This window comes from Pneumocystis jirovecii, assembly GCF_001477535.1.
Source record: "Pneumocystis jirovecii RU7 chromosome Unknown supercont1.11, whole genome shotgun sequence".
Classification (NCBI taxonomy): Eukaryota; Fungi; Ascomycota; class Pneumocystomycetes; order Pneumocystales; family Pneumocystaceae; genus Pneumocystis; species Pneumocystis jirovecii.
Genome location: NW_017264785.1, coordinates 44,034 through 64,480, shown reverse-complemented (window position 1 = coordinate 64,480; position 20,447 = coordinate 44,034). Strand labels below are relative to the sequence as shown.

The window sequence follows — 20,447 nt, the reverse complement described above, 5'->3', positions numbered from 1 at the left end:
TACTACATTGTATTGGTTTGACTTTTGATTGAATTAACAAGCCAATCTAGTCCTTCTGCAAGCCCCTGATATGTTTAGTTTTATTTTTCATTTTCCCTTATACCCACTTCTCCCGTAATCGCACTTGTCGATATAACTGTCCAGTTTTTATTACGCATCTCCGTAAGCCCAAGTTTTTCCGATATTTCTGATGCATTCAATGCATTTGGTGCGTCCTGTTTGTTTGCAAAAACTAGTAAATCTGTATCCATAAGCTCCTTTTCCTGCATAATTGCTTGAAGCTCTTTTGCCGTCGCTGAAAGGCGATGTATATCTGTCGAATCAATCACATAGATAATTGCTTGTGTCCCTGTATAATAACAGCGCCAATAACTGCACGTATAAGCTACTGTATATGTATAAAGATGCTTACGGCCGAATTGATGTTTGTCCTCCGAGATCCTATCTTTGTTAGTCTGCATATAGCATGCATATAGCACGCATATACTACGCATATATAATGCATATATAATGTATATACAATGCATATATAACGTATATACGGCATATGTATACTGTATATACAAAGTATATAACACATATACAACACATATATAACGTATATATATTGTATATATAATGCATACATAACGTATATATAATGCATACACTGTGTATACCGTGCATCTGTATTGTTTTTTCATACCCACACATTAAATTTAATATTTTTGTACTGAACTGTCTCCATATTAAACCCGATTGCTGTTTTGTTAGTACCATTTCACTCTGCTTGCGGCTTACTCGGCACCGTTGTAATAACTTCTCCCACCTATTTTTCAGCGCATATATTATGTATATATCAACTTATTACCTGCATTTTGTACAGAATCGTTGTTTTTCCTGCTATATATGCTGTTATTCTTCTATTTTTCCTTTAAATACCACACACCTCCATCTAATCCTAGAATCAATACTCGGATCTCTTTTTGCCCCCATAAATGCGACAAAAGCTTGCCAAAAACACCGCCTAAGTCTTATCAGTACAGTTAATATAGTTATTTCTTTCAAACCCATCTGTACAGCCACTGTTGATGGTCAAGTTGGCGCTCAAATATGCTCTCTGAGTGATCTGGATCAATATTTTTAATATATTTTTCTATATACAGTGTATACGCAGTATACAGAATAGCAGCGGGCTCGATAGGTAGTATATTCGATGAACCGTAACGAAACCGGAGAAATAAAAAGATTAATATATTTAGTGGTAAAGAGAGTATATAAGCGAGCAGATAGAAACATATAGGATATTTTTGAATAGAGAGTGCAAAATAAGGTAGTTAGGGCTTTTTTTGGATGTTTTTGGGCATTTTTTGGGCTTTTTATGGGCTTTTTTAGATCTGGATTTAAAGAGTATTTGGAACAGCATTGTATTTAATTAGTTGCTCTAAATTTTTCTAAATTTTCTTGGATTTACTTTGTTACTTAGTTTTTAGTTTGGATTCTGTGGGTGCTTGCTTATTTGTTCAATATTTTCTCTGAATCGGTTGTTTTTCTTGCATTTTGACAGAAATTGCACCGCATTTCTTTCATTTGCTTGTTTTTCTTGGATTTATTTACTCATTTGGATTTACTTGATTGTTTTGGGTTTCCTGAGATTTGCTTATTTGTCCTAAATTTCCTCTATTTCTGTTCTAGATTTGCTTACTTGTTCTTTTTTTCTGGATTTACATTGTACTTTTTTTGGATTTATTTTGAATTTATTTTGAATTTGCATATTTGTATCAGTTTTTTTTTGCTTTTACTCTGGTTTTGCATTACATTTGCATAAGATCTTTTCTGGACTTGTTTTTTACTTGTTTTTAAGTATTAATTAAACTGTGCAGACTTGGGATGTGTAATAAGATACTTTTTGCACGGGGTGCAAATGGACAGGGTCAGCTAGGTTTGCCAAGCGGTGTAGATGTTTATCATTTGGCACAGGTGATGCTAGATGGGATATGTCCGATGTTTCTTTCAGCTGGTGGCAATCATACATTGATGCTTGATTCTACTGGCTGTTTGTTTGCAGCAGGCGATAATACGCTAGGGCAATGCGGAAACAATGTAGGAAAATGGGAGGGTTTTGCACAGGTAGCACAGGGGCAATGTTGGACAGCAATTGCTGCTGGATGGGAATTTTCGGTATTTGCAACAGAGAATGCTGTATGGACAAGTGGACATGGTAAATACGGAGAGCTTGGACTAGGAGAAGGCATTTTTCATGCAGTGATGCAACGGATTCCTGGATTTCCTTCAAAGAATAAGAAAATTAGTCAGTTATGTGCTGGTGTGTATCATGTTATTTGTTTGCTGGATAATGGTGAATGTTGGGGATGGGGCGATGCACGACACGGTGAGTTGGGGCCTGATTTATCTGGCTGCGTATATATGCCAACAAAGATGTGTGTGCCGAGTAATGTACGGGCTGTGGCGTGTGGGCGTGGATTTTCTGTAACATTATCAATGACTTTGGATGTTTGGGGGCGTTTGCGAGGTATACCATATAGTTTAAAGTTATCGGAAATGAAGATTGAATTGAATGACATTTTATCATTAAATGCATCATGGTCGGCTGTCTTTATTTTGATGAAAAGAGGCAATGTGGTTATGTTAGGACGTGATGATCTTGCTCAACGTTGTCCAGCTGAAATGCCTCCGTTAAAAATGCTTGCAGTAGGCAGTGAACATTGTTTAGGTATTGGAGTGGATGGGAAGGTTTACGGTTGGGGATGGAATGAGCATGGCAATGTACGCGAAGATAAAAAGGATGTTCGAGAAGTGTATCTGTTAGAGATACCTAAGGGAAATGTTAGATTTGTTGCAGCAGGCTGTGGGACCAGTTGGATTTATATTGAGACTTCTAATAAAGCAGTTAATGAAACTGAAAACACAATTGCAAATATTAAACATGTATTTTGATATTATGTGTTTTAATATTGAATATATAGGATTGACTCAGCATATATGTTTTGATATAAAATAGATATTTTAGTTGACAATGATAGATTATGGAACAATGCGTTTCAAAAAAATTAGTGCATGAATGTATTTGAATTTGAGTATATTAATATTTCTTTGGAGTTTTGCTGAAATATTACTTTGTTTTTTAAGAAGAATTTCTGCTGATTTTTTGAAGAGTTGTTTATGTTTTTAAAGCAGAGTTCATGTCGTTTTTTATATTAAGTTTGTAATATATTTGTATTTTGTGTATCTATTTTTATGCTTATTTTAACTTTAGACTTACGGTTTAAAAGTGCTGTTGAATACTGTGCAACAAAGTTGTCGTATATTAAAACCGTAAAACTACTTAATGAGATTCTGTATTTAGAAAAACATGTTTTGTAATTCGTTTTATAGATACAACTATGTTAGAATAGGCATGTAGAGATATTTATTATTTTATGAAACATGCTGTATATATTGCATTATTTGTATGTTGGATATGTTTACTGCTGCATGGTAGGTTTTTTAATAGCTATGTTTCAATTTGAACATTACTATTTTTAAATAACTGTTGATCGAGGAGTGGATCATTTTTCGATCGTTTCACCTCAGTAATGGCTCTTTTGCAGTACTTAAGAACACCTGAAATATTGTTTACTTTTGTAATAAAGTGGTCTGGTAGCCGATAGCCTGTTTCTTTATACAACATTTGCAGAATCTTGTAAAATTAGCCACAAATGCATTTTTTGGCGGATATTTACACGAAGCTTGAGTTTAAGGTCTTGAGAAAGAATCAAAGGCTTAGAACCATCATTTTTTCCACCTGTAGAGCGTAAAACTGCCTTTTGCATGGCTTTTTCGAGCATTTCTGCGTCTTTAATTGGTTCTCTACGCCCATATCTAAATGTCGTCAAAATTTTTTCTTTTTGCCTTCTAACTTACGGAACAACACTGAAACCGTTTAATGATGTATATGAAAATCTGTAGCGTTTTCTTTCTGCTATTTGAGCTTCTTTAGGTACTTTAAATACATTTTGATCTTCTGTTTTCTCTGTTGTCTTTGCAAGCTGAGAAAATCTGAAAATCTGATTAAAACCCTGTTGAGAACTTAGAAATAGATATATTGGCTTATTAATAGGCAGTGAACGCTGCCGAATTGTCTTAAAAGCATTATAAGTTAACATTTTTATTTTTAAGAGGTTACGTTAATATCGAAATTGAGTACGAATCACTTTAATAAAAATGATGATAATAAAACAACGAAATTGTCAATGGATAATACCTTATTTTTTGCATATTTTGATTTTATTTAAGATTATACCAATATTTTCTTCATTTTTCCTTTTTGTTGAGGGCAAAAATGAGCCATTACGAGGTGTTCCAGAATCAAGTAAGAGAAATTTGTTTTTATGAATTTTCATGTTGAAGAAGTAGGAAAATCTCTGTATAAATCTGAGAATGGGGTGTGGAAATGTCTTAATACTTCTAAATATATTCCTTTTTCACGTTTGAATGATGATTGGTGTGATTGTGAGGATGGATCAGATGAGCCTGGTAAATTTTGGAAAAAAAAATGAAATTTCTTAGTTATATATGACAGGGACGTCTGCATGTCCAAATGGAGTGTTTTCATGTAAAAACTTGGGACATATTTCAAAATTTATACCAACATCGTATTTGGTTTGTTTGATATGAGTATATTAATACTTTATTGATAATGATGGGTGTAGAATGATGGAATATGTGATTGTTGTGATGGATCGGACGAATATGAGGGTATTATTGAGTGTAAAAATACATGTGAAGAAGAAAATAAGAAATATAAACAAGAAATATTGAAAAAAAAATATATTTATGATAAAGGATCGAAAATTCGTCAAGAATGGATGGAAAAAGCTAATAAAATGATGCTGGATTTGAAAAAAGAGGTAAAAAAGCTTGAAATAGAGTTAAATAATGCAATTCGTGAAGACCAGATCTTGAAAAAGCAAGAAGCGAAGGAAAAATTGAAGAAAATAAAGTTTAAAAATGATACTTTTATCGTTCTCTTTAATAATAAGTTCGATAAATTGTTTGAAAAATATAACGATTTATTCATGTCTTTTATTCAGTTTGAAAAGGAAAGTTTATTTGTTATTGAAGATGTTTTAAATTACTTAAAAACCTATAAAGATTCTTCAGAATTGTCTTTAGATGATGTTATAACTTCCATAGAAGATAAAAGTCGAGATTTAACCACTAAAAGAGATACTTATGACAATTATGTAACGAATTTGAATGATGAATCTAAAAAGTTTATTAAGCTTATTGAAGAGGAATATTATTTGTTAAAGAAAAAATCCATATTTGACTCAATTGAGGAATGGTTTACACATATTTTTAATAAAGTAAAACAATATCTTGTCACACGCAAAATATTACTTAGTAATGATAATAGTGATCCACAATGTATGAGTAAATAGTTACTTTTACATAAATTACTAATAATTTAGTAAATTATGAAACTTTCGATGAATCAAATGAAAAGATACTTTTATTGAAAGAAAAATTGGAAGAAAAACAAGCAATAATGAAAAAAAATGCAGAAGGTTTCAACATTTATTATGCTGTTAAAGACGAAACGTTAAAATTTAAATTCAAAGAATACCAATATGAGTTAACTTTTCTGAAAAATGCGTATCAAATTTCCCTAAATGATAATTATCGCATCTTTCTTGGGTAAAATATCTTTAATTAATCAAGTAAAATGATAACATAATTTAGTTCTTTTTCCCACTTTGATGGTGTAAACAAATTATACTACCATAATGGAGATCAATGTTGGAATGGTCCTTCGCGCTCTGTTGTTGTAGAATTACACTGTGGTATCAAAAATGAAATTGTTTCAACTATAGAATATCAAAGATGTATGTATTTTATGAAAGTGTTTACTCCTGGTGCTTGTATTTTACCTTCATACGAAATGCCAAAAGATGAGCTGTAATATTGCTGTTTTCTGCATATAAATAGTTGTTTTCTGGGCAATTAATTTTGACGCAATATATTCTACAGTGCTGTGTCTTACTGTGCTATATTACAGCAATCTATATGTTTTAGAAAAAAAACATATTTATGATAAAAGCATTTATGGATTAATGGATTGGTAAGACTAAGGGCAAAGAAGTTCCGGTTTTCTTTTTATCTGGACATGGTTGCTAAAATGCGTGTTTTATCCACTGGATAATTGCAATATATGCATTCTGTTGGGCATAGCCTTGTTTGGATATCTATGTTGTTTTAAATTTATGTTTCAATGCACATTGATGTCTTATAAAATATGTTTTTTTATATTTCCTACATTTTGTTTTGTATCTCTGCTATATATCTGCTGTGCTTAATGTGTTGTATGCAGACTATGTGCAATGTTATGAATATTGTGTTGTTTGGGCAATATACAGCACGTGTAATTCATAATTACATGGATACAGACAGATTGCTACGTATAGTGTCTATATAATGCATATAACTTATATATATACAGTCCACATAATATGTATAGACTACGTTTATAACTTGCATCCAATGTACATATAATATAGTGCATATGTAATAGACATTTTGTATACAACTATATACACAGTATTTGTGCTATATATATACTTTATGTTCACATATATACTATACATATCTATACATATCTCTGTATGTTTATCTCTACAGATATATACGTATATACAAATATACCAGTCTTCACGTCTATTAGTAGATACTCATTTTGCTCTTTTAAACTTTTTATCTTTTATATCCATTTTGTCTACATTATATGTATAACATATACCCACAATATACATTGTATTGCTTATTATATCTATATTATTCATATTTGCGTATGTCTTGTTCTACATATATACAGTATATACAATATATACAATATGTACATACTTTATATACGCCGTTTGTTCACTACATACATGATATATGTGCTTCATTGTATCTTAGCGTGTCCTATAGGGGTATCTACAAATTGTATAGATAGTATATATATAATCTGTGCTCACTGTATGTGGTTATATACATATATACACTCGTATATCTACAGTAAACGCATTATTCACTCTATGCGTATTATACAGTGCAATCCTGTGTATTATGTCTGCTGTATATTTAATTTATCTATATTTATCTATATTCTGTATATACATATATATGTATTTTATATCTATTTTTATATCTATTATATGTCTTTTATGCTTTCTGAAACTCATTGTATCTGCTTTTAATGTATTCTATATACTCTATATATCTGCTCGTGCTTTATCCGCTTTACTGCATTGCCACTCCGTATGAACGCTGCAACACACTTGACCACCGCATCTACTGCACCCTTCTGGGGCAGCAATGCCAAAGGTAAGTTTTAATGCTTTAATTCATATATAAACATGTATTTACACACATATATATAGTTCCTACTCAGTTAAAAGCACTTGGATCTCTTGGAATGATCTTGATATGCCCGATTTTTACTCTTTGGGTTCTTACAGCATGTACATATTATGAATGTTCACTTGTATGGAGTATACGGCAGTTATTAAAGACAAAATATATAGGATTGGTGCAGCAAAGTGTTAAATGGGTGCCAAAACCCACACGGAATACGTTGATTGCATATAGTGGATGGGTAGTGTTTCAAGGAATTTTGTATAAAATTTTACCGGGAAAAACGGGATTTGGGCAAATGACGCCTGCAGGATATTGTCTTTCATACAAGGTAGAAGAGGCGGTGTTTTTTTTGCTTTTTTTTCTGCTTTTTTCCAGCTTTTTTTCGGTTTTTTTGCAATCATTGAGCTGAATTTATATTTTTTATAGTTTTTATGGGGAAAGGGGCTAAGAAATGCAATAGGTGAATGGTCTGCGGGCGTATATACTTACCCATGTATTATTCTTTGTGCTGGTACACTTTGGAGTGTTTCGTGCATCAGTAATAGTAGATTATTGGCCGAGTTTTTATGTGGCGGCGAATATTTATGGATATAGTTTGTCATTTTTTTCATTTATTAAGGCACATTTGTTTCCATCACATTCAGAAGACTGCAAGTTTAGTGGTAGTTTAATATATGATTTTTGGATGGGAATTGAGCTGAATCCGCGATTTGGGAAGTTATGGGATTTTAAACTTTTTCATAATGGGCGTCCGGGGATTATTTGTTGGACATTGATTGATATAAGTTTTGCAGCAGCACAGCGGCAGCGTATAGGTATGTTTTTTGAGAGGGTTTTATTTATTTCTTACTTTTATGTAGGATATATTACGAATTCTATGTATCTTATTATTTTTCTCCATGGTCTTTATGTTTTAGACTTTTTTTATCATGAAGACTGGTATTTACGTACAATTGATATATGTCATGATCGTTTTGGTTTTTATCTTGCATGGGGAGATACAGTGTGGCTTCCTATGATGTATACCCTTCAAGCTCAGTATTTATATCGGAATCCTGTTGATTTGCATCCATATTATGCAGTGATTATTTTAGTTTGTGGAATACTTGGTTATGTTATTTTTAGGGGAGCAAATAATCAGAAAGATCATGTACGTTTGACAGATGGGAACTGTAAGATTTGGGGAAAATCTCCTAAACTAATTCGGACAACATATACAACATTGGACGGTAAAATTCATAAATCTATATTACTATGTTCTGGTTATTGGGGTATTTTGCTGTATAAGTTAGTGCTTTGTATTTATTTTTATAGGCCTTGCACGGCAGTTTAATTATATAGGCGATCTTCTTTTAGCATTCTCTATGTGTGCTGCATGTGGCTTTAAGAAAAACGCTCTTTTAGCCTATTTTTACATTATATATATGTTTATTCTTCTTAATCATCGCGTTTATAGAACCGAGAAACGATGTTCTGCAAAATATGGTCATTATTGGAAGGAGTATTGTAAAAAAGTCCCTTACAGGCTTTTTCCGGGTATTTACTAAAATATTTCAATATACAATGTATGAAGTAGTGACTGAGATGTCTTTTAATAAATATATCCATAGTATTTATATAATAATCTGAATAAATATTTGTAAATTAAAAATAACATTTCTATATATTTAGACTTAGGGAAAATACTATACACATAACGTTAGTAAAATATATTATTCTTTTTTAAGCTTAATCATTTTAATCATTATTGATTTTTAAAATTTTGAATAAAAATCTTTCTCGAAAACATAATATTAATGATTTGTTTTAAAATAATTCACTAGCTGGTAAAATACTACTCTACCATTTATATTTAATTGATATTTGATTGAAATCCTGCTTCTAAAATTCTAAATTAATATTTAGATCTTTTTTCTCTTTTGTGATTTTATATTACAAACAACAATATAAATAAGAATATATATCACATGTATATTTTATGTATAAAATTCTAGATTTCTAACTTATCTTAATTCTTTTTTTCACTTTCGTTATATATTTGTTTTAACATTTGACGATGTTCAATAATATCTGTATCTACCGAAATGACCGCACTTAAAATACTATCTATATGCATATTGAGCTTTTTGTGTTTATGTCGAGAACTTGGTCTTATTGTTTTGTTGACATGATAAAGTCTGGATGCCAAAAGGTCAAAAGCTCCTCCTAAAGTAGCTTTAATCTTTAAAATACAACGAGATGATTTTGCAATGTCATTATCTGGATCTGCTGGATCTTGGATAGATAAAAGAAATGGCTGGGTAGACTTTGCCCATCCTTTTAATCTCTAGAAAATATATTTAGATAATATTAGATTTAGTTAAAATAAAACCTTTGAAAAATATTTTCCTCCGTTATTAATACTGATACCAACTTCATTATAATTAAATAGTTTTCCATAAAGTTCAAAAAATTCCATAAGAAGGACACCAAGATTATCTTGTTCTTTAATTTCTTTTGAGAGGAGTTTTGGATGTCTCTGTAAAAAGCTTACAACAAGACAAATAATAGAGTAACTTCCTAATCCTCCTAAAAATACTTCATTAAGACCTCTCATGTTAAGAAAATGTTTTATAAACATCACAAGGGGTTTCAACGCATAATGTTCTTTCATATATTGTTTTATAATGTTAGCTGATACTAAACCACCTGGTTTATTAAATGAAATATCAACATGAATCTGTGTTAATGTATCGATAAATTTAATAATAGGGACAGAGGCTCCTGTTATAACTTGAATATCTTTTGCAACGTTTGAACAACGTAAATAACGAGAAAGTTTATGTAAGTCTTTTCTAGTTTCATAAATCCGTGGACCTAAAGAAAGGATAACAAGATCAATATCACTAAATGTTTATTAAGTTATACTTAAATTTAAAATATTTTTTACTACCTGGTGGGAAGGTATAACATCGTATCAAAAGAACCAAATGCACAAAGTTGGACATTTTTCCAGTGCTTTTGGACGAGAGCATTTATTCTTTGGACAACAAGTTCTCGAACAAAATGCTCCTCTTTCGTAGGTGAAATAAAATTTGAGAAATCTAATATTTCACGATGAAGGCTAAATATATCAACTTAGATTTTATAGGTCAAAAGAAACATACATTCTAGAAACACTTGTTTCTTCTGAATAGTCTTTTGCCCATGGCGCCTCTATTTCACGTCGTGATCGTTTGCTGATTGGTGTATTGCCTTCTACATGTTTTCTTTTAAAAAGATTTTCCATTTTGGCTACTGTTTTTTGGAAAAAGCTTTTCCGTGAATTTGAAGGTGTAGGAGACTTTTTTTCAATTGCTTTCCATGTTTCGTCATTAAAATCAAATTTAATATAATCTTCTTCTTTTGCAAAACTATCCATCGTAATGTTTTTTTTGTAAAAAGAATATATAAAACAATTTTAAGGAATAGAAGAGGACTAAAAGGCGTTCAGTAATATGTTTCTAAGTGCTTTATAAGTCTTTATTTTTATAAATCCTTTTAACTTTGACTTTTAATAGTATTGTAGTCGTCCTAGATAGCCGGTTGGTTGTCAAGGAAACCACAAAAATATCTTGACACACTATGATAATACATTAGATGTCAGTGATTTGTTTATCGTTTTTATTGTTGCAAATTACTTGTTCTGTGTCTTAAACAGCTTCTGGCCACTTTTATTTTCAATTTATATATGATTTGTGTTTTTGCGATATGTATTATATGTAAAGCAGATACGTGATAATATCATTAATGAATCTATTATCAATGAATACAGTTTTTCTTTGAGAGATTGTAGTAATCTTTTATTTTTATTGTGTTTCTTGTGTTTTTAAACAATTTTTAAGAATGCCAAACAAGATCTGTAAAATAAGATACACCATTGCAAAAATGTTTTTAAATATGCTTTTTGCAGCTAGTAAGCCTTTTAAACTCATTCTGTTCCTCCTCAGAAAATAGATTTTTCTGCACAATAACTATAATCCCCCCTTATTCAACTAGGAGTCCTTAGAACGGCGTTTACCACCTTCTTCAAATGGTGCTTGAGCTCTTGCATGATTTAAGAGCTCCATAATAGGCTTTTCATGAACTACTTTCTAACTCAAATATAAATCCCTTTGTTCCTTTATTACACAATCCTACCATAAAACATGCTTTGTATGCTTGAAACAATTCATCACATTCTTCTAATGACCTAGATCCTTGGAGAAAACGATTTGCATACCAATGATTGAAGCATGAATCATATTTCTGCTTCATTTCATTGCATTCTGGGTTAATACTTGATGCCATTGTTGTTTTTGCTTAAAATAAGTTTTATTAAGTTGAAATTGTTGATTTGTATTGTTCAACACGGTGTATGGCAATATAATTTACGAGTTACTACAGTAACGATTTTTTATAATGATATATAATTATTATTGTAGATTGAATGATAGTTTAGATTGTATTTAAAGATATTTATGTATTTTAGTTTTTTTTAAAATATTTATTTTACACATAAATACAGAAATTTTAAACTTTAAATTCCTTTTTTTAAAAAACTTACGGAAATGTTTTAGTCTGGGAGGGTAGCAAAGTGGTTACTGCGTTGGTTTTAGGCACCAATGTCTTCGGACGCGCGGGTTCGAATCCCGTCTCTCTCACTTTCTGAAAATTTTATCCTTTTAGGGTATTAAAATGTACTTGGTTTTGTAAAGAGAGGGCTTTTTATGTTTCCGATATATTGATGAGCCCAAGAATGAGTTAACATATTGATTTTTGTAATAATTTTGTATTTTTTAAAAAATTATTTTTTTATATAAAAATCATATATTTTAATACTCATACAGAATATGTATAAAAAGTAATGTATTTTATAAATGCTGAAATCAAAAATTATTTTAACGTTCAAGTCATGTGTTATTGAATGTTGCAAAGTCTTGGTGGTGTAAGTAAAGATATGTTTGCAATAATAAATCTTGCTTGAATGTAAAATGTGATTGTGAATATAATTTCCTGCTGCATTCCAAGACTGTGTTAGTGATTTGGGTCTCTTTTGTATGATTTTGCATAAATATTTATAAAGAATATGCGACAATACTGAATACATAATTGTATCATATGTTAATTGTTATTCTAGATCTTGTTAATATTGAAAAGTTTATATTTTGGGATAAATGTAAATTTATAAATAAAGAAATATTTCCAAAAATAAATAATATTTTCTGTAAATTTCCATTTACAATGACTATTTGTAAAACTTGATATGTAAATTGACTCAACAATGGTTACTTTAGAGAATTATAAATATGTAAAAGATAGCAATAATTTAAGAAATTATGATTCAACAGAAGGTATACCCAAAAGAACACTATAAAAATTAAATATAAGAAAATTATGTATAAAAGAAAAAAGTACCTAAATTGACCGCCAGCACCGCCAGCAACTATTACTTTACCACGTATGGCTGTATTATCGATTTTTGTAGGGACTTCAACATCATTACCGGATGGACCCTGTCCAACTTGATAACTTTCTCCGAAACCCCAGCTCCATACACTTCCATCATCTTTAGTAATAGCAAGATTATGATGTGTTCCACAGTATATTTGGCTAATAATTGGAATTCCTGGTACTTTTGTTGGAATAGGTACGAACCTTGGTCTGTTTGATGCATCGTAGATAGTGTATTGAGGTAGATATGTGCGTGGAATTCCAAGCTGGTTTGCATCAAGCCTTCCCCATACAAGTAGTTCTCCCTCTTGCGTTAACGCTGCAGAATGATGTTCACCACCCGTAATACATACAATGTTATAAGGATCAAGACTTTGGACATGTGTTGGGCTAGATACAACAGCACCGTCTTCACCACCTGAACTTTCAATACCGCACTGTCCAAATTGATTCAAGCCCCATGAAAAAACCCTTCCGTCATGACTAATGGCAAAAGAATGATAAGAACCTGCACCTATGGCTTTTATTTTTTTAAGTCCAAATTCTCGGGGTACAAGTGCATTAAGACGAGTGCGCTCTACAACACGATGTCCCAATTGAAATTGCTGACCATTTCCCCATGAAAATACTGATCCATACGCTGTAAGTGCAAGCACATGATCTGTACCACATACAACAGAAACTATGTTATTAAGTTCTTTTAGATGAACCGGTTGACGAGCAATTTTAATCTGAGGAGAAAACCCAAGAATTCCATCTGAACACTGTAAACGTTATTTTTTTCTACTTATATAGTTGCATTCATACTCTGAATGATCCCCATGCGTATACCTGACCCTTATCAGTGATTGCTACACTGATACTATCTCCACATGCCATTTTTACTACTTTGACACCATCAGGCATGCCTTCAACTTTGCCTGGTACACTGTCTTTTGGATTTAACATTTGTTCATCATCACTATCCAGATCTGCTCTATTAACATCCCATGTCGTGTCTCTTCCAAGAGCTCCTTGATCATTTACTCCCCACGTATATACGTTTCCTTCATAATCAATGGCTGCTGTGTGCATACCCCCTACTGCTACATCCACAATCCCTATTGTATCATACGGCAAAAGTGGATTGAGTCTCGGGCGTTTAACAACTCGTCCTGTAGGTTCTGGTCCTAACCCTAGTTCACTCATAGAGCCTGTTCCAAATACATATACACAAAGTTTCTGTTGTTTTAATACTGGTATTTCATTTATAAATGGTACTGATGATCGGTGACTTCTCATTCCTTTTAATGCTTGTGGTCGTGTAGATATAATCGATTTTTTTCCCTTCAATTTTCCTATATCATTTATTTTTTTGGCTGCATTTAGAGTCCCTCCCTGTATCTGAGACTGTTTCTTCAGATCTCCATATGATTTCATGGTTTTTCTTAAGACTTGGTTAACTTTGGATGCTCCTTGTCTTGTTTCGCGATGATATGCCATAGATGGGCCCATTTTCTCTCAAAAAAAAAGTGAATTTAACAATTCCTACTTCTGCAATTGTTTCTTCCTATAAATCTTCTGCAAATTGTTTTCTAAATTCTTTTTTTGGCTCAATTCTCGTTATATTATTTTCCGTGTGGCTGGCCAAAATGTTAGTAAAAAAGTTATAACTGCGAAACTACGAACCCTTTGAAAGTTGTTAAAAAGTTATTAAAAACTGCAACTTTAGCTTAAAATCAAGCTAATAAATAAATTAAAAATAGTTTAAGAGCTTAAGAAAAGTTAATTAAAGTTAATTAAAAGAATTTAAGGTTTTAAGGAATTTAAATAGGTAAATATTTGTCTATTAAAATTGTTATTAATTTGAATGAAAAGTGTTGATTAATTGAAAGGCATTTTATTGAAAAAGCAGTATCAATTAGGTGACAGATTATGTCAAAAGGCTATTTTGGTGGTCGACGATCAGGAGATGATATGAGGGTACGTGGTAGATCAATCAAATTATGACAAAATGGTGTTAAAAGTATTATTAATGATTTATCAGTTTTACCCTTCGAACTACTATGGGGGATCAGCTAAGGATACATTTTTGACAGATAAACGTGAGACAAATATGCAGTCTCATGGGCAAGAAGCTTCTTTTGGTGCTTTGGATAATAAGATGGGATGGATTGCAGCGTTTGGAACAGGCGGTTATTTGAATGAACAGCCTTTACTCGAAGGTGAAGTAATAAGTGATTTTGGAGTGTTGAGTGGCAGTTTCAGAGAAGAGTCTATAGAGTTAGAGTTCTATTAAGATGGATTTTTATATGAATATGATTATTTTTTTAGATTTTTTGAATTTTGTTGATTATTATTGGCTATTAATATCTGTTATTTCACATTTGTAATTTCTAACTAACGGATCTGTAGAATTAGGTGTTAATTTTATGCATATTAAGGGAAAGGTAAATTAGGAGGGGCTTATGGTGTTTTTTAATTATGATAGACATTAGCAGTGTTAAATCCTTTGGCAAGTCTGGATGATCATATAATGGATGATAGTGATTTGGCTGGGCCAATTCTATTTTGTCTTCTTTTTGCCACTTTTCTTTTATTGGTAAAATATCAGACCAATTCTTTTTTTTTTTATACTTGATAGAGTGGTAAAAGGCATTTTGGTTATATATATGGTGTTGCGCTTCTCGGTTGTATTTCTCTTCATACAATCTTTTCTTTGATGTCCTTACGTGGCTTACACTTTTCGCGTACTGCATCAGTCCTTGGTTATTGTCTTTTACCTTTGGTTCTTACTTCTGCTTGTGGTATTCTTATATCCATGGAGTAGTTACTTTTTATTGCCAGTGGCATCGTTAATTTGCTTCTAGTGGACTTGTTGGATATATTGTTTCATCCATTGCTATTGCTTGGTGCACTTATAGTGCTAGTGCTATGTTTGTAGCAGTAAGTTATATCATATACAATATTATTATTAATCTTTTTAAACAGGCTTTTCAACTCAATGAAATGAGGTTTTTGGTCGCTTATCCTGTAGCATTGTTTTATTCTGTTTTTGCTGTTATGACTGTCTTTGCAGAGAAAAATGTCTCTCTTAAATCTTAAGTGGAGCTTGTAGGCATTCGCTTGTTGCATTTTGTTTTTAATAAAATAAAGAAGTTTCTAAGAACGTCGATTCATATACAATTGATGATTTTTTTTATTCTTATCTTTATTTCCCTGTATTTTTTCATTATTTCTTCTTACTGTATTTTACGTGATGAGTCATGATCTTTCCGAAGAGGCACAAGATACAGATGTTTTTAAAATTCTAGGTAATCTCATTGAAGAACAGAAAAAGAAGCATGCTTCACTTGTATCACAGCAAGATATATTGTCTTCTAACAAACAGGCTTTTAGTTCATCTAAAAATGAAGATTTAGTAAAAATAGATTGTTTTTCATTTTTGGGACTAAAAACTCCTTCTGATCCAGCGTCTATAAAGACATATCCTAGAGCATTACGTTATATTATTCATAGAATTTATTGGGATTCATCTTTATTGAAAAAAATTACAGAAATGATTGAAGAACAAACGAGTTATGAGGAAAAATGGTGGAATGATAGACAAGCATTGATTAAAAGCTGGGAAAGCAAAAAAGAAGTAAATAAAGTGATGTATGTTGTTATGTGTTTCAGCAAAATATTGACTAATTATTTAGTGCAAACGTAAGTGGCATTGAAAAGGTATAATATATGTGGATATATGATTTTTTAAATCAATAAGGTTTCTGATGAAAATATTGAACAAGAACTCCTTTCATATGATTTAAAAGTGCACAGAGCAATACAGGAAATGTCTAAAGCACAAGAAAAAGAATTTCAAAGGCTCGGTATACCTTTTTTTATGGATGAAAATGAAACAAATATAGAAAACAAAAAAAAAATGGTTCAGCTGCTTAAAGACTTGGTTTCCGAATAAAAAATTGTGAGTAGGATGTATAGATATGATGAAACAAAAAGATGCAACTCGTGTATTTATAAATAACCAGTATATGGACCGTGCCGTTTTGTGTATGATTGAGAATTAAAATTTGAAAGCATTTTTTGTCTTTTTTATACATAAATTATGCAGAATACTAGTGGTTTTGTCGGTAAATTCCTTTAAAGCATCTGGATGTATATGGCCGTAATGGAGCCAGGATTAAAAGTGTACCTGTGATAATAATAAACAAGTATACCATAATCATATCTTTAACGGATTCTCTTTCTACAATATGTTAAAACGTGTATCTGCTACTTTTTATGCCTACGGAAGCACACTGTAGTAATATCTGTACTTTTGATCAATTCTTCTGGGTCTTTCTGTTGTGCATTTTTGCAAATTGGAAGATTTTGTTCAAGACAATATTTTTTTGTACAGTCTTGACATGGTTTGTTTTTTGTTGTTGGATCGTTGAGGCGGAGAATTACTGAATTTCCAAAACATGTACATTTGCAATAAGAATAGATTGCCCCTATGTCCTGTTTTTATTTAATTTTTTTGATATTTTTATATGATATTTACTGATATTAATGACAAAATTAGAATAAATATTAAAATGAACATATTTCTCCTGTATTTCATGATGGAATATCTCTTCTTATTACTGTTTTATTTGATTCCTGATATTGCATAAGATTTTTGAAGGTTATCTGTGATGGTGTTTTTTAACGTTCAATATCGATCTAAGCTTGATAGATAGATTAAAAACCAGGTATTAATCAAAAATCAAAGATTTTTGGCTGAAGAGTTACTAATTATTTATCTGTAGCTTTGAAACGTCTATCTTTTTTGGTATTTTTGTTTTTTAAAGCATTTGAATCTTTCAATTTAATTAATTGTTAAATCATCTTTAAATTTCTTATAAAATTTCCAAAAATCTCTATGAAGCTTTTTAATCTCCCTGTATTGGATGTTATTCACAGATCATTTGTGATATTATTATGTGGAACAACATGTATTTTTCATTTTCTGTTTAAAATTCATGAAATACTGATTATTAAAAAAGTGTATGGTGCAGTGGGTATTGGTCATTTAATTTATAACAGAAGAAACAAGTTAAAAGCAATTGAGGATCAGATTCGCCAAGTAGGCTATGGCTGTGTATTTATATGTTTTTCTTAGTATTTTAGGGGATTTTGCCACCAACACCGGTTAAAACACCTGCACCTGAAGACAAACGTACTTAAGTAATGTCTATTGCAATGAGGATATTTCGTGGTATCACATGTCCGCTTTGTTCTGTAAAAACAGCGGATTTTGTGGGCCTTTGGTTGTTGGATGTTATTGAAGAATATGTTGCTCAGTAAGTATTTTTTCAATATTAAGGAGATATTGTTTTGGTACTGGTTCAATATTTATTTTGTGCTACTAATTTGTTTGTGCTACTAATTTGTTTGTTTTACTTAAGTATTTACTGTCTTTTCATATAAGTTGTCTGATGAGTAAATCATATTATTTTTGATAAAGGTCTATAAAAATTATGCAACTTATAGGATAATAAGCTGTTTCAAAATAACTAAATTTATGTATATTGTACGCACAAATCTGTAAAATATATAAGAACTTGATCAATGTTTTACGATGTTTTTCAAATTGGATAATATTGTGATTTTTAAATCAATAGAATATTAATAAAAGGTTGCAAAGGCTAAGGTGTTAACATTAAATAATTCTAAAGTATATTAAGACTATCTGATATAGCGGATAACTGCCGATATATGTGACAGTCGATACGATTGGTCACCCACCATTTCTATAGACAATGGGAAATGATGGAGGAAGCATTCCTAAGAGAGATGATCTTATTAAAGACTTAAAAAAGCAGGATGAGGCTGATGCTGGACAAGCAGCACAATTTCTTGCATGGCTTTATTGTAGTTTTTCAAAATTACCGCTATCCGAACCTATTGTTAGTTGTGGTTTAGGCAAACTTTATAATAAAGACGTTTTATTGGAATATCTTTTGTCATCTAAAGAAAAAAGCTCTAAGGAAAAAGGGTATCAGGAGAAAGGAACATTAGCAACAGTATCATCGCTAGAATATGGGATCTCACACATTACAACATTAAAAGATGTACGAGAACTAAAACTTAAAGCAAATCCGGCATATCAGCCATATATAGCACTTAACAGTAAGTTAATACATACTGAAAATCTTCCAAGTCGTTGGGTTTGCCCAGTAACAAAGCGGGAGATGAATGGCCATGCAAAGTTTGTTTATCTTATACGTTGTGGACATGTTTTTGATGATCAAGCATTGGTAAATATTAAAAGCAATGAATGTCTAGAAGTATGTATACGGAATATATTTTAGATATCTAATTAATGGGAAATCAGTGCGGTACAGCGTTTATAGAAGATGATATTATTCCGCTGAATCCCAAGCAGGATGATTTACCTAGATTAAGGGCGAGGTTAGCAGCTCTGAAGGCGGCTGGGTTGACACACACATTAGCATCAATGAAGTCATCGAAAAAACGTAAACGAGCGTGCTCAGGAGACGATGTTTGTCAGACTATTTCTAGCAAAACATCTGTCAAGACTGTCTCTAAGGCATCTGCTTATTCTTCGTAGGTAGATCATTCTTAGAAAGCTATATAGGTCAAAGGCTGTGATCTCGTAGGGAAAGAGTCAAAAGAAGATTGTTCAAGTCGTATTTTTGTTTTGCTTGAGTTGCTTCTGGTTAAATTGCTGGTGTTAGGCTTTCTATCGGTATGCTTATTTCCACCAAAAGATGGATCCCATGCCATCTTTATTACAGGATGCCTTTTTGGTTTAGTAGGTATCTCATATGTTACAGATCCTACTGTTAGTGTATATGGTGCAGTTTCTTGTTCACATGTTCTGTTTGGCATAATCTGCGGGTTACAGTCAACAAAGAGTTCGCTTTCTACAACAAATCGAATGGTTTCTCCTGTGTTTAAAGCAAGATCACCATCACTGTTGTGCCATATCCATTGTTGTTCATCTATATCGCTATATAGATTAGCAGTTTTTTTGCTAGAAAAATATACAATTCGCTATTTTTCCATAACAGTCCTTTTGGAATAAAAATATCGTCAAAAAACCCCAAAGAAACTTGTTATTTTTAATTAAAACATCCATTTTTCTGGAAATAAAACCTTTTATTCCTGACTGTGACATGCTTTGTATTTTCCCTATCATTACCTCCCCAATAAATGGACGAAAAACAATAAGACGGAACTTAACTAAGATCTCTTAATCTTTTTATTGATCAATGTCCTTTTTTTTAACCTGGGACATAAGCACTCCCATCACCATGTTTAATCAGTGCTTTCCCGCAATAAAGAATATCAAATAAACATATACATAGGCCAGTATTGATCATTACCTTGTAAAAATGTTAAAAAATCATATTATTAATCATATTATTAGAAAAAAAAAACAAATTATCTACTTTATTTGCAAATTTCATATTAATCTCGTCTTTTAATGCCTTTGTTGCTTGTTTTTGAAATGTATTAGGTGCAAGACAAATTGTATCTGATAATACTGTTAATAAAAATGCCATCAATGGCAATTTGGCTTTGCACACTCCAATTTGTGCACTCTGTTATTGCTATTGGAGAATATTTAAATGATATCGCTTAGT

General features: G+C 31.5%; 15 protein-coding genes and 1 non-coding gene across 16 annotated transcripts; 9 read left to right on the top strand and 7 right to left on the bottom strand.

The window, feature by feature from the left end:
• Positions 1-2: 2 nt before the first annotated feature.
• T551_02465 (ADP-ribosylation factor-like protein 1) lies at positions 3-934 on the bottom strand (the record flags this gene model as incomplete). The annotated part of the gene is made up of 6 exons (XM_018374728.1): positions 3-65; positions 108-441; positions 686-741; positions 781-808; positions 851-882; positions 929-934. 6 exons carry the CDS (start codon positions 932-934, stop codon positions 3-5), a joined length of 519 nt encoding a protein of 172 aa, XP_018228950.1.
• A 935-nt stretch (positions 935-1,869) lies between these two features.
• Positions 1,870-2,937, top strand: T551_02464 (uncharacterized protein; the record flags this gene model as incomplete). Its single annotated transcript, XM_018374727.1, has 1 exon — positions 1,870-2,937. One exon carries the CDS (start codon positions 1,870-1,872, stop codon positions 2,935-2,937), a length of 1,068 nt encoding a protein of 355 aa, XP_018228949.1.
• Positions 2,938-3,493: 556 nt separating this feature from the next.
• Positions 3,494-4,145, bottom strand: T551_02463 (uncharacterized protein; the record flags this gene model as incomplete). The annotated part of the gene is made up of 3 exons (XM_018374726.1): positions 3,494-3,679; positions 3,723-3,861; positions 3,904-4,145. 3 exons carry the CDS (start codon positions 4,143-4,145, stop codon positions 3,494-3,496), a joined length of 567 nt encoding a protein of 188 aa, XP_018228948.1.
• Positions 4,146-4,203: 58 nt separating this feature from the next.
• On the top strand, positions 4,204-5,944 carry T551_02462 (uncharacterized protein; the record flags this gene model as incomplete). Its single annotated transcript, XM_018374725.1, has 6 exons — positions 4,204-4,351; positions 4,396-4,515; positions 4,562-4,641; positions 4,692-5,415; positions 5,454-5,679; positions 5,725-5,944. The coding sequence occupies 6 exons, from the start codon at positions 4,204-4,206 to the stop codon at positions 5,942-5,944; spliced, it is 1,518 nt and encodes a 505-aa protein (XP_018228947.1).
• Positions 5,945-7,283: 1,339 nt separating this feature from the next.
• T551_02461 (uncharacterized protein) lies at positions 7,284-8,927 on the top strand (the record flags this gene model as incomplete). Its single annotated transcript, XM_018374724.1, has 5 exons — positions 7,284-7,347; positions 7,404-7,708; positions 7,841-8,195; positions 8,241-8,651; positions 8,695-8,927. The coding sequence occupies 5 exons, from the start codon at positions 7,284-7,286 to the stop codon at positions 8,925-8,927; spliced, it is 1,368 nt and encodes a 455-aa protein (XP_018228946.1).
• Positions 8,928-9,388: 461 nt separating this feature from the next.
• T551_02460 (uncharacterized protein) lies at positions 9,389-10,780 on the bottom strand (the record flags this gene model as incomplete). The annotated part of the gene is made up of 4 exons (XM_018374723.1): positions 9,389-9,706; positions 9,752-10,265; positions 10,313-10,483; positions 10,527-10,780. 4 exons carry the CDS (start codon positions 10,778-10,780, stop codon positions 9,389-9,391), a joined length of 1,257 nt encoding a protein of 418 aa, XP_018228945.1.
• Positions 10,781-11,393: 613 nt separating this feature from the next.
• On the bottom strand, positions 11,394-11,688 carry T551_02459 (uncharacterized protein; the record flags this gene model as incomplete). The annotated part of the gene is made up of 2 exons (XM_018374722.1): positions 11,394-11,492; positions 11,539-11,688. The coding sequence occupies 2 exons, from the start codon at positions 11,686-11,688 to the stop codon at positions 11,394-11,396; spliced, it is 249 nt and encodes an 82-aa protein (XP_018228944.1).
• A 272-nt stretch (positions 11,689-11,960) lies between these two features.
• Positions 11,961-12,041, top strand: T551_05029. The gene has a single exon. It is a non-coding gene; the product is annotated as a tRNA-Leu (tRNA).
• Positions 12,042-12,714: 673 nt separating this feature from the next.
• Positions 12,715-14,325, bottom strand: T551_02458 (uncharacterized protein; the record flags this gene model as incomplete). The annotated part of the gene is made up of 3 exons (XM_018374721.1): positions 12,715-12,748; positions 12,796-13,595; positions 13,639-14,325. 3 exons carry the CDS (start codon positions 14,323-14,325, stop codon positions 12,715-12,717), a joined length of 1,521 nt encoding a protein of 506 aa, XP_018228943.1.
• Positions 14,326-14,745: 420 nt separating this feature from the next.
• On the top strand, positions 14,746-15,109 carry T551_02457 (uncharacterized protein; the record flags this gene model as incomplete). Its single annotated transcript, XM_018374720.1, has 2 exons — positions 14,746-14,793; positions 14,858-15,109. 2 exons carry the CDS (start codon positions 14,746-14,748, stop codon positions 15,107-15,109), a joined length of 300 nt encoding a protein of 99 aa, XP_018228942.1.
• Positions 15,110-15,242: 133 nt separating this feature from the next.
• Positions 15,243-15,915, top strand: T551_02456 (transporter YIP1; the record flags this gene model as incomplete). Its single annotated transcript, XM_018374719.1, has 5 exons — positions 15,243-15,260; positions 15,302-15,412; positions 15,455-15,636; positions 15,681-15,756; positions 15,802-15,915. The coding sequence occupies 5 exons, from the start codon at positions 15,243-15,245 to the stop codon at positions 15,913-15,915; spliced, it is 501 nt and encodes a 166-aa protein (XP_018228941.1).
• A 154-nt stretch (positions 15,916-16,069) lies between these two features.
• Positions 16,070-16,771, top strand: T551_02455 (uncharacterized protein; the record flags this gene model as incomplete). The annotated part of the gene is made up of 3 exons (XM_018374718.1): positions 16,070-16,467; positions 16,512-16,536; positions 16,577-16,771. 3 exons carry the CDS (start codon positions 16,070-16,072, stop codon positions 16,769-16,771), a joined length of 618 nt encoding a protein of 205 aa, XP_018228940.1.
• A 157-nt stretch (positions 16,772-16,928) lies between these two features.
• T551_02454 (uncharacterized protein) lies at positions 16,929-17,416 on the bottom strand (the record flags this gene model as incomplete). Its single annotated transcript, XM_018374717.1, has 3 exons — positions 16,929-17,059; positions 17,103-17,313; positions 17,357-17,416. 3 exons carry the CDS (start codon positions 17,414-17,416, stop codon positions 16,929-16,931), a joined length of 402 nt encoding a protein of 133 aa, XP_018228939.1.
• Positions 17,417-17,716: 300 nt separating this feature from the next.
• On the top strand, positions 17,717-18,021 carry T551_02453 (uncharacterized protein; the record flags this gene model as incomplete). Its single annotated transcript, XM_018374716.1, has 3 exons — positions 17,717-17,789; positions 17,841-17,920; positions 17,965-18,021. 3 exons carry the CDS (start codon positions 17,717-17,719, stop codon positions 18,019-18,021), a joined length of 210 nt encoding a protein of 69 aa, XP_018228938.1.
• A 575-nt stretch (positions 18,022-18,596) lies between these two features.
• On the top strand, positions 18,597-19,408 carry T551_02452 (uncharacterized protein; the record flags this gene model as incomplete). The annotated part of the gene is made up of 2 exons (XM_018374715.1): positions 18,597-19,124; positions 19,172-19,408. 2 exons carry the CDS (start codon positions 18,597-18,599, stop codon positions 19,406-19,408), a joined length of 765 nt encoding a protein of 254 aa, XP_018228937.1.
• Positions 19,409-19,419: 11 nt separating this feature from the next.
• Positions 19,420-20,366, bottom strand: T551_02451 (DNA-directed RNA polymerase; the record flags this gene model as incomplete). The annotated part of the gene is made up of 5 exons (XM_018374714.1): positions 19,420-19,810; positions 19,849-19,912; positions 19,957-20,050; positions 20,097-20,186; positions 20,253-20,366. 5 exons carry the CDS (start codon positions 20,364-20,366, stop codon positions 19,420-19,422), a joined length of 753 nt encoding a protein of 250 aa, XP_018228936.1.
• Between the last annotated feature and the right edge of the window lie 81 nt (positions 20,367-20,447).